This window comes from Uloborus diversus, chromosome 1, assembly GCF_026930045.1.
Source record: "Uloborus diversus isolate 005 chromosome 1, Udiv.v.3.1, whole genome shotgun sequence".
Lineage (NCBI taxonomy): Eukaryota > Metazoa > Arthropoda > Arachnida > Araneae > Uloboridae > Uloborus > Uloborus diversus.
The window spans coordinates 56224957-56237020 of NC_072731.1; the positions used below are offsets into that span (position 1 = coordinate 56224957).

General features: G+C 30.3%; 1 protein-coding gene across 1 annotated transcript in view; it reads right to left on the bottom strand.

Annotated features, from left to right (window-relative positions):
• The window catches only part of LOC129229798 (uncharacterized), a 124386-nt gene that overhangs the window by 19724 nt on the left and 92598 nt on the right, over positions 1-12064 (bottom strand). Inside the window, exons 17-20 of the mRNA XM_054864178.1 lie at positions 11762-12013; positions 8323-8430; positions 3929-4000; positions 3574-3843 (exon numbers count right to left, since the gene is read on the bottom strand). Coding sequence (XP_054720153.1) covers positions 3574-3843; positions 3929-4000; positions 8323-8430; positions 11762-12013 — 702 coding nt within the window. The remainder of the gene's footprint in view (positions 1-3573; positions 3844-3928; positions 4001-8322; positions 8431-11761; positions 12014-12064) is intronic.

Below are 12064 nucleotides of genomic sequence, written 5' to 3' on the forward strand. Positions count from 1 at the left end.
ATTTCTATCTTTTTTATTGTCTGTTTGGTTTGAAAATCATCATTTACTTGTAATCATTTATTTAATAATTAATAATGTCATTTATTTGTACCATTACCACTCAATTGTGTATTAACTTTCATTCAACTATGATGCTTCCTTCATGGTGTTGCAATTTTCACAAATAGGAGTGTATAAAAATCAAACTTTATTAACATCACACATAATGTTGTTACACCTCAAGAAGTAGTCGCTCAATTAAATTAAAAATCTATCAAATGCGATCTTTTGCATCTTTAACTTTTCAACGATGAGATTTTGCCATTCGACAGTTTGTGTAAAATGAAATAAATAAATATATTTAACAATTAAAATACATTACAAATATAGATGAGGTGTTGCCTTATATATTACTAGAGATGATCATTATGTGGGAACATTAAAAAAAGAACCGGAATGTCAACAGCAGTCAAGTGAGGATAGTAAGCAATTCGGATTAAAAAAAAAAATCATTAAATAAAAATAATATATATATATATATATATATATATATATATATATATATATATATATATATATATATATATATATATATATATATATATATATATATATATATATATTATTTTTATTTAATTATTCTGCAGAAGATCTTAATTTTCTAAGAAACTTAAAGAAGCATATGTTTTCACTGTTGTTGACAAAGCCAGCTCCAATTTCTATATCTGTTGTAGAAAATTTTATTCCACTACAGTCAGATCCCGCTACAACGCGATCCGACTTACGCGAAATGGCTATAACGCGAGTTTTCATGAGTAATGAACTTTTTAGTGCGGACACAAATTACTCGCTTGCAACATGAAATTTTTTGGAAAAAAGTGCCGGAGAGTTAGAATGGGCTTCGTTGACACTAAATATTGGTTTTGTGAATGGACTTTCATCCCTTTAGCATCATTGAAAACGGAAGTTCATCCACTGTCGTCTAAACAACGCTTTGCTTTGGTTTATACAAATAAGCGTTCCGATTCTTAACTTTTTTTTTTCATTTTACATATGAACGTTGATAAAATACATTCTGATAACATTCTGATCGCGCTGCATAAGCCTTCTTCATTTTTTAAATTATAAATATATTTACTATATCTATACTGTTAAGTGCTATAATAATGCTGTAGTGTACATACTGTAAGTACCATACTGCTTTATTTTAAGTTTCTCTCCCCCATTAATCATTAATTTTGTGCTAAATTACAGAATTATATGTCAAATAATAACGCTTTTTCTAAATTACAGAAAAAGTCGGTTCTTTGTAAAAGATAACGCAATATATAGTTAATAAATGGTTTGAACCAATATGAAGGGTGTTTACAAACGTATGAAACAATTCGGTATGCTTATAAACAAATTACTAAACATACCTTGTTCCACAACGCGAAATTCCGACTTACGCGAGGTGTCTTGGAACGCATCCCTCGCATAAGTCGGGACTCGACTGTATTATGAAATCTGAATTAGAAAAAACTACTACTTATAAATGCTCCACACCTAAATGATTCTTTGATCATAAAAAAATTCTTTGCTGTCTACAAACTAATGAAATTACCCCATCCTAAAACTAGCCATTTACCTTACCTTTATGCAATTCCCTAATTCCACAAAACACCTGATTCTTTTCGTTTTATTTGTTCTGCCACTAACACCATTGGAAAAAACCTCAGTGTTAAACTTGAATTTTATCTTAAAAAGATTTTAAACAAACTTAAGCTCTGTTAAGGGAAATGGTATTGGGTAATCGATAACAGCAATGATGTGATCAAATTACTTAATATGCTCAACATCTTTCATCTGAAACATTTGATTTTGAAAATCTGTTTACCAACATTCCACTCCATGAACTGCAATTCACAGTTACTGAATTTTTCAAACTCAATATTAATGAAGAATTTTGTTTACTTGCTAACTTCTTCTTCTTCATCAGCACAACAGCCTGGTGCAGGCCAAGGCTTTCTCCGTCTGCTTCCTCCAGGCGGTACGACACGTTGCCAGGTTTCTCCACCTGTTCACTCCCAAAATTTTAAGGTCCTTCTCAACACTATCCAGCCATCTTGTTGCTGGTCTTCCCCTTCTCCTTGTACCCTCAATCCTTGAAAAAGTTAGCTTTTTAACCGGGTCCAGATCTGCATGCCTAAATACGTGCCCCAGCCATCTGATTCTATTGGCTTTAATTACTCTTAAGATGTTGGATTGTCGGTATTTACGGTATACTTCAAAGTTATATAAACTTCTCCAAGTGTCATTTTCTTTTACTGCTCCAAAAATTGCCCGAAGGATCTTTCTTTCAAAAATGAGAAGTCCGTTTTCCTCTGTTTTATTAATTGCCCATGTCTCACTACCGTATAAAATGATCGGTCTTATGAGGGTTTTGTATAGGTTTATTTTTGTATTAATGGAAAGGAGCTTAGATTTTAATTGGCTCTTTAAGCCAAAGTAGCATCTATTTGCCATCAAAATTCGATTTCCGATTTCAACTTTAAACTCATTCTTACTGGTAATAAGTGCACCCAAGTATTTAAACTGGGTGACTCCTTCAAAAGTATAGTTTCCAATATTAAGCGGCTACACATCTTGTATTCTAGTGCTCGCAACCAAAAACTTAGTTTTTTTTCTCGTTTACAGTCAAGCCCAATTCCTTGGCAGCGCTCTCAAGGGCAACAAATGCCTCGATCACATCCTGTTTTCTTTGCCCAACGATGTCGATATCATCCGCGTATGCCAATATCTGTATAGTTCTCTACAGGATTGTGCCTCTAGTGTTGATACCCGAGTCTCTTTTACTTGCTAACTACCCCTAACAATTTTCTGAAGTCAAAAATTATTGCATATTCCATGCATGTTATAATGTGTTCATTGACTGGACTATTATTGGCGTAAACAAGGTTGAAACAGGTAAATATTTATATATCTTATAGAGATATATAGATAAAAATGGAGATAGATATACAGAGGTGGAGGTATAAAAGGCCTTCTTGAAATAAATAAGATATTGATTGATAAATATAGACAGATAGTTAAGTACAGAAATAGATGAATACAAAGAGAGCGACAGATAGATATGGAGATAGACATCAAGAAAGATAGATACAGACATGGATAGGATAAATACAAACAGATATACTGATATATATATATATATATATATATATATATATATATATATATATATATATATATATATATATATATATATATATATTGATTGATTGGAATGACATTTATACTGCTGCCAGATTAATTCAAGCAGCAGGTGAAGACTTGCAGTACTGGCATAAAAAACAAACAAATTGTATAAAAAGGCAAACCATCTACTCCCTAAGAAGGCTAGTAAGTAAATAAAAATTTAAAACAAATAGCTAAGTAAATGAAATTTTCTTTTTAGTTCATAACCAAAATGCTAAATATAATAAATATTGAAATATATACAAATTTGGGTTCTTTTGATCTTGTGTAAACAGCTGAAAACACTACTAAAATCGGAAAATCAAAGGCAATGCAAAAAAGACTACATGTAATGCATGTGAAAAAAAAAATATTTACCTCACTAAAATGAATTTTTTGAAAACTGGTGTCAAGAAGTTTAGGAAGTAGATCTAAGCACTTATTTTGTTTGTCTTCATCAATGTCACAGGAAGCCGACATGATTATATCTAAAATTTCACTATAGCACCTGATAAATAAAAAACTAAAATCTTTATCTTCCTTGTCAACGCTCTTTTTAGTACATTTAATTATGCTGGAACAAGCAATTGAAATTAATCTTGAACAAGCAGCTCTGTAACTTTCATGTAAGTATGAGCGTCTAACTTTCTGAAACAGAGAGAAAAAAAAGGGAGTAACACAAAAAGTAACGCATAATAATAACATTAAGTAAAACAAGCTTTGCACACAGTACCTGTGATATTTTTTGCACTATAGCACACATGATAAGAGCAGAAAATTTCTTAACTTTCATTTCAGTTGCAAGCTGTAAAAAAATCAGAAATAAAATAGAGAAATTGATTTTGAAGAAGAATTAAAAACAAATTGCAAATAAGAAATTAATTTGAATAAGCTCATTACAGAGCTGCAACACAATTAAATGGCAAAAATAAATGAAAAAGTTTTAGTTTAGTTTATCAGGGTTGCCACTCAATTTTGGAAAAAAAAAAAAAAAAAATCCTTGTGTTTTCCCTGTATAAAAATGGCACATTATATGAGTGAACACTGATGTTTGAAAAAGAAAATTAATATCTTGATAATTTCACCACAGGAAATAAAATCAAAACAATAAATATTTTAATAAATAAATAAGAGGAAATAAATAAGAATTTGTAATAACTGAAATAATAGCATGGTGATTGAATATATTTAACTTTTTATGCAAGGTAAAGAAAAAAAAAAAGCCTTCTCTTAACCATTCATTACTTGGACCTAAAAATGTAAAAGTTAAGCAGAACAATGAATATTGACGACAAATTTCATCATTTTAAAAAAAAAGAAGTAAAATTACTATTTTTTATTTTACTTTTTTTTCTGAACTTTATTAATATTATCAATACTTAACAAAGTCAAACTTTTTGGTAGTTTATATATTTAGACATTGAGTTTTGCAACTTTAAATTAAAAAACAAAAAAATTCAATGTACAGGGTTCATACTCTATTTGGATGAAAAAATTCCATGACTTTTCCAAGACTTTTTCATGACTTCAATGAAAATTTTCATGACCACGTTACACGAAGCGAATAGCACTATTTATTCTCAAACTTTGTAATATTTGGAAATGAGCATTAGCAAAACGTCTATATGAATGCCACAGCCTCATTATAGCACTTACTTGTAATGGAAAAAATGTAAGTGCACACTTAAAAAATTAAACTATTCTTATTTGTCTTCATTACATAAATTTAAGTAAAGTGAAAAAGCAGTGAAGCGAATATGATGATGCTTAAATGCCTGACATTTTTTAAAAACAGGCAGAATGATATTGAATGGGACAAAGGTTGAATGAGTCATCACTAAGTTTCAATAAATTTGCTTCAAAAGTTACCTTTTAGTGTCAACAGTGCCTTTAATCATCCACGTAACTTGACAGTATTTTGGTTCTTTAAAGTAAAGCCACATAGTTTAGTTCTCTCTCTTTGTTTCTAAACCAGATCTTTTTAAAAAAAAACCATTCAGTAATGAATCAATCTTCTGATTCAAAAGTATATTTGTTTTATTTACAAATTTGCATATTTTCAAATGTATATAAATTAATAGATTCAGAAATTCCAGAACATGTTTAATTCCCGATATTGAATGTAGCAGTGGGCCGCATGGATTAGTTTTTGCATGCCGTATGTTGGGCACTACTGTTTTAGAACATTAGAATTCCTCTTTTTCTGTATTCTATCGCCTGACTTAAGATCTTTATTTTCTTAAACATTCAACAAATTAAGTTAAATTTTGATAAATTTAATAATAAAGTCCTTAAGAGCGATGGAATCGAACTTGCATGCAATTGAATTGCTTTTTTTTTTTGAGTGGGTGTGGCAAAACTAAGAACGTGAAATTTTGCTACTACAGAATATGAAACATAAGAAGTGTTGAAAATAACAGAAAATTCAAAATAAGTGATGTCTAGGCAGTAAAATCACATCGCAAAAATCGCAAGCGGCTGTGACAGAAGTGGATGCAATGAGATTTCAAAATTCAGATTTAATTTTTGGATCGTTCAATTTTCCGCTTTTAATAGCTTTTATGTGTTATACTGTTAAATAACTCAAGATTTCTACTGCTCTTTTAGCTCCTGTTCCTTTCTCTTTGTCCAGGACATTTTTCCATGACTAGACATAAATTTCCATGACTTTCAATGAAAATTTCAATTTTCCATGACTTTTCCAGGTCTGAAATTCTGTTATTTTTTTTCCATGACTTTCCAGGATTTCCATGACCCGTACGAACCCTGAATGTATTTTCCAGGTTTTTGAGGAAAATTTCAAAATTTCCTGGATTTCCCCGTTTTTTTTTTTTTTTGTTGATTTTTGAATTCCCTGTGTTTTTCCTGTTTCTTCAGGTTTTCCTGTGGTGTGGCAACCCTGTTTATGCTATTTTTTATTTGAAGCTTCACAAAGAAATCATTATGTTTGCACTTTTCAAAAAGATCATAGAGTTAATTCATGATATTTAAAATTACAATTAAAATCAATCATTATCTTGAAGGGGAATGACAGGAAATATATTTATTATTTATTGAATTAAGCTTAACATTATTTCAATGCACTAGCAATTAGTTAACTATTCTAATAAATGTTAAATTTCAAGATAAATAGTGCTTACACATTTTTTAAATTTTTATTATAATAGCCTAAGATCTGGCTGCAGAATTTTGCACTCATCGAGTATAAAGTGAAAATCAAATTTTTATATTACATTAAGAAAGGGGCAATGTGTTTTGGTTAGGATGCCTAGCAAGAAGTGCCCGCAGGTATTTTTTATCAAATTAATATTGTTTGACATTTTGGAGTAAAAATGACGCATTTGTTATTAAAATAAAATATACTCTACTTGAAAGAAATATACCTAAAGAACTTGAAAAGTTATGGTTGCTGTTGAGCAACTGGCCGCTACCTATTAGCAGCCACATGTAAACGGGTACTATTGGTGCACATTTATGCACTCATAATGTATAGTCATCATTTATCTCATCAAAAAACAACCCTGTTGTAAAAATTTCTCCGCCAAGAAAACCTTTTTCCACACAAAAAAGAAAGCCTTCACATGTCCTAAACACCAAAACCCTCAGCCTTAAAAAGTTATGATATCTAGTTTGCCTGCCAAGTATCTCTGCCAAACTATCATCCTCCCTCTTCTCCTCTTTCATCACACATACTTCCATTAGAACCTCCTCCCACCTTCAATTCCTCAGAAATATTATTAGATCCTTTAAATTGTTTATCTTGTTTAGCAGGAAGCTTTTTGCTCACCAAGCAGCCACTTCACTTTGAAAAGTGACAGCACCTGCTGTGGTTAAAGATATTTAAGGGTTTTTAGATAAAAAAGATCTTTTTAAATTAATTTACTAATTAAAAACCTATATGAAATTATAAATTACCTGATTTGCTAAATATCACAAGGTGTAGGAAGTACAATGAGTATGTGTAATAGAGTTAACAGTTTAGGAAATTGGTAGTAAACAAAAGCGGTGCGGTGGGACCAACAATTACATTCTGGTATTTTTCTACTAGATGGAATACAAGTTGAAGAATATTACTTCAAGTGATATTTGTTGGCTCAATTTAACTATTAGTCTTATTTAATGGATGCTTTATTTAAAAGCTAAACATTAAATTTTAAACTTAAACATTATGGATTTTGGCAACATTTGATGAGAAAATAAGTGCTTCATTGCCTTGATCAGTTTGGTAGAAACTTTTGAAAATGAGCTGTAATGGAGCCTATAGTGGAAAAGTGCCACTCTTATCCCTTTAATCCAGGTTTTTGTTAGCTTTCATGGATTATACAAAAGTACAATTTTTTGCTCACTGAAATTTATCCTTTCCCCTTAATACAATTAAATTTGCAAAATCATACCATCAAAAAGATTTATGTGTAACGATACATTCGAAATTTGGGTTTTAAAAGTTTTTAAAAATAACTTATTAGAAATAGTTTTGGCAGAAGAAAGAGTGAGAAAGATTTTAACATGTGTTCGGAAGAGGAAGTGCAAAGTCAAACATTTTGTTGGTAGCCTAAACACGTTACACAGAATATTACTAGAGCAAACATTAAATTCATGCAAATGAACTACTACAATGGTTAAAGAGATTTGATGAGTTAGCAGAAAGAAGTAGAAAAATGAACATATGATACTGCATTGAGAAAAAGAAAATTTAAGAGAAATGGAGTTAAAATTTTTAAAGATTATTACAGTTAAAAAAAAGTGATTTTATCTCAAGGACAGGATAATAGTTGGTTCTATACTTTACTTCGGTTCTTCTAACACCCTCTTTCGTTTGGCAGAAAAGGTCAAATTCACCTTATCACCTAGAATCTCTAATTAGAGGGTTATTTAGTTATGCATCATCTCAAAAAAAAAAAAAAAAAAGCATGCTTTAACTTTGCCAGTAAACAAATTTGTCTGAAAATAAAACTGAGGATTCAAGACAAATAAAGAAATGATAGCTAAAAAAAGTGTAGATGAAAAAGGGAGCATTTATATTTTCCACCATTTAAATAGAATAACTTAATGCTAATTTTGCAACCAATATTATTATGAAGCATTGTTGTTATTAAATTACATTTATTTATAATGAAATGAACTTACTTCATTTACGAAGGTTTCCATTTCAGAAATATTTTCCCCATTACTTAAGCTTAGACCAATCAATTTATCAATAAATATTTTGATAATCTCATAGGAATCGTCGTCCTCCTAAAAATTATACCAGCATTGAAAATAATTACTATTGTTGATAATTGATAGCAAAATAACATAAAATTACTTAAGATAAAAGAAAAGAATTGTTTTGTTCTTAAGTGAGATTCAACTGAAAATCCCAATGTAAACTTTGATGAATTAATAAGCCGACTGGCAGGTCGAAAAATTACATTCTAATATATTATTTTTTCAAATAGTTTTTACTCAACAACACATGTACTGCAGGAAAATTAATTAACACAGTATGCAATAAAAATTAAAAAGGTAAAATATACATTGTTGGTTGTAAAAGCTGTAAAATCCAGAAATTGTCTTAATTGTCAATAAAATTCCACAACAGTTTAAAACAGCTAGTAAACTGGTAGCAGAACAGGGCAATTCTTCAAAAAGTCTGCAAACTATTTCTTAGTAGAGGGAGAAAAAATGCCGAAAATTTTTAAAGAAAAAAAGCTTCAACTCATGAAAATATGTAAAAGAATTTCTAGAATATAATCCACAGGTAGTACACAGTACTTATATTAGCATCTTATTTTAAAGCATTTTTTCTGCCGATTTAAATTTTATGATTAATCTAACATGGTTTATCTTACAGACTTTTTTTTTTTTAGTTTTTGACCAGCGTGCCAGACTGCTGAAACAAACTCTGCTGCCAGGATTAGTAATAACAGCCCAAATTGGCAACTGATTGCAGACACATTCTGGGGTTTCAAAAACCTTTTTTCAATGCTGTGTGAGATTTTAGATGTAAAGTCAGCAGAGAAAACTTTTTGGGCTTCTTTCTGAAAAATTACGGTAACTCTTACTCACTTATGAGTTTTATTAAAAAAGCACCTCTCACTTATACCCATTGCAAAAAAAAAAAAAAAAAAATCAGTTAAAATGTAGGTTCCTCAGATCAAGTATTGTTTATTGCAAAAATTTTAGTTTCTGTTCAGTTTTTAAGAATGCATTCTTTTCCTCTATTGTTCTGTTATTCAGATTGCAAGAACACACTGCTCTACTCTATACACGGGGGGAACATTTGGATTTTTGTAACTGTCATTAGAAAAACACATTCGTACAAGAATCAGTATGCAAGATTAGTACTATACATACTACATTATATTAATCTCCAAGAAAAGAATCATATTTAAAGTTTTGTTTTTATTTAATAAGGCCAACAGAATGATGTTCTTTCTTTCAATTAAAATAGATGCTGTCAAAAATTTTAAGAAAATTCCTGCGCCACTTGAATAAGTTCAGAATTCCAATAATTATGAGGAAGAGTTCAGTCAGTTGATGCCAAGAAGGTTTAAACTATAGAGTAACTAGCTTGTCTCAAACAAACTGCTAAAAAACAGGTACGGTAAACGGGGGCTACTTTGGCCTTAGGGTCCTTCTTTAGCTCAAATGGATAAAAAGATATAACATCCTCTGTCAACCTTCAGAGTGCAATTTTTCCACATATTTTGACTGATTCCACTAGAGAGCATCCCCAAGCACTCAATTATGTATACCAAGCAGTTCTATAGCTCTGCTCAAGAAGCAACACTAGTGATTCTGCATTCCTTGTGCTAACATGTGCTTTCATAACATCTCCACGTAGAAGCAGTTCTACATTCGCCAAAAGCTTTTTTAAGTACCTATTTATGAGCACTATTTAATACTCTATTCCGTAGTATAGTTGTACTTTTCATTTCTGTTTCGTTTTTTTTAAAATTAACAATGACAACATATCTCCTTACCTAAAAACTACAACCCACTTTGGCCCAACATAAAAACTTGAAAAAATCCGTCAGAGATATTTGGAAAAGTAAAGATTAGATAAAATTGAGATTATTAACAGGAAAAACACAAGAAAAAAAACCTGTAATTCTCGGCAAAGGATAAATAGAGAGATTGCAGACTCAATTCATCAGGGCTCAGTTACATGGCTTAAAATCATGGAAAATGAAGAGGAATTAAAAGTTGCAGGAAGCTTAGAAAAAGGTTTATCCAGTTACATCTACATATTACAAATATTGTTAAATTTGTCGGAAAGTTTATGGAATTTTATTACTATACAATGAAATGAGTTCAGGTTTCCAAAGATAGCTGTTGATACGAGAGAAGAAGGAGCGGTTTTTGAGGGCATGGAATGCACCAAAAAGTTTTGGAAGTGACCAAAAATTTAGGATCCTTTGTTTTACGAATGATGTAGTCTTTATAAAATTATTCAACATCCAAAACTGATGAAAAGATGACTGTTCTCCATCGGGTATTACACATAAAAAAATCATATTATTATACAATCATAAAAAATCATATTATTATACACATAAAAAAAACATATTAAAAATTTTCCTTAAAACAAGTATGTGTAACTCAAACATCTTTTAAATGTATTTTTCATTCAAATAAATAGTTGTTCGTATGAACACAGGTATTTCTTTAACTCTAAATAGTTCTACAGCAATTTAAAATAGAGAAAACCGCTTTGGGCCAAAGTAACCCAAGGGGTTTGGGCCAAAGGTAACATTGGCCCAAATAAAAAACACTAACAAAGGGTAAAAATACTTGGAAATAAACTGATCACTATTCAAAAAAATTGAGAGACATCTAGATGTGTAAAACAAGTTACCACAACTTGGAAATATGAATAGTTACAAAAGTATTGAGAAAAGAATGAGGAAGCTTAAAAATCTGGGCCAAAGTAGCCCACGTTTACGGTATCTGTAAAGGCTGCACATTTCTTGAGACACAGTGGTTGAGCATCACTGGTTTAAGGGTTACATTATATGGAATCTTAAAAAATCTTGTTTATTTTCTACTATTTAACTTCAGAACAAAATTGATTATGCCACAAAGCAATTTAACTTAAGGCACATCTTCCAGAAAACAGGGTAATTTTCTTGGTAAGGCTATAGTAATTAAACTGTCAGAATTACAACATGCAGAGGAAGTTACTATTGGATTACTACTTAAAAAAGTATACTTTGCATTTTAAATGATAATAATAATAATAAAAACTTCCACTAATGGAGCTGCAAATGCATAAAACTTTTGTTGTGCAATAAAAATTTTGTTAAAATTTTGTAAAAATAAAAATTTTGTTGGCAAGTTTGCCATAACTTGCCAACAAAAAAATTGAACTCCATACTGTTTATAATAAAATGTTTAGAATGAAAACACATGAGAAATGTATTAATGTCACACATATAATCAGATGTAGGTAGCATAGTAAAAGTAAAAATATTATTTAAAATAAAAAGAAAAACATTTAAAATAATTGACACAGGCAACCTAAAATTATAAATGCCACATTAATATGTTTTGCACACATATAAGCAAAAGAAACACATCATACCTGATTAATAACTTTCTCAAGTGAATTTGTTATGACTTTCAAAAATGGCCCACTTTTAACAAAATCAAATAACCACACACTACGTACACCACTGATAATAGTTACTAGTAAAAAAGAGATTTTCTTTACTAGGAACAATGCTTCAATACGTTCCAAGTTGGAAGGAATTAGGATCAGTAGCACAGAAAGTCCAATTATGCAACGAAGTTGATTGCTGGGCAGTAGATACTCCAAGGGCAGGCAATTTAAAAGCTGAAAGGGGGAAACTTCATAAAAATAAGCATAAAACAAATATAAAATTAT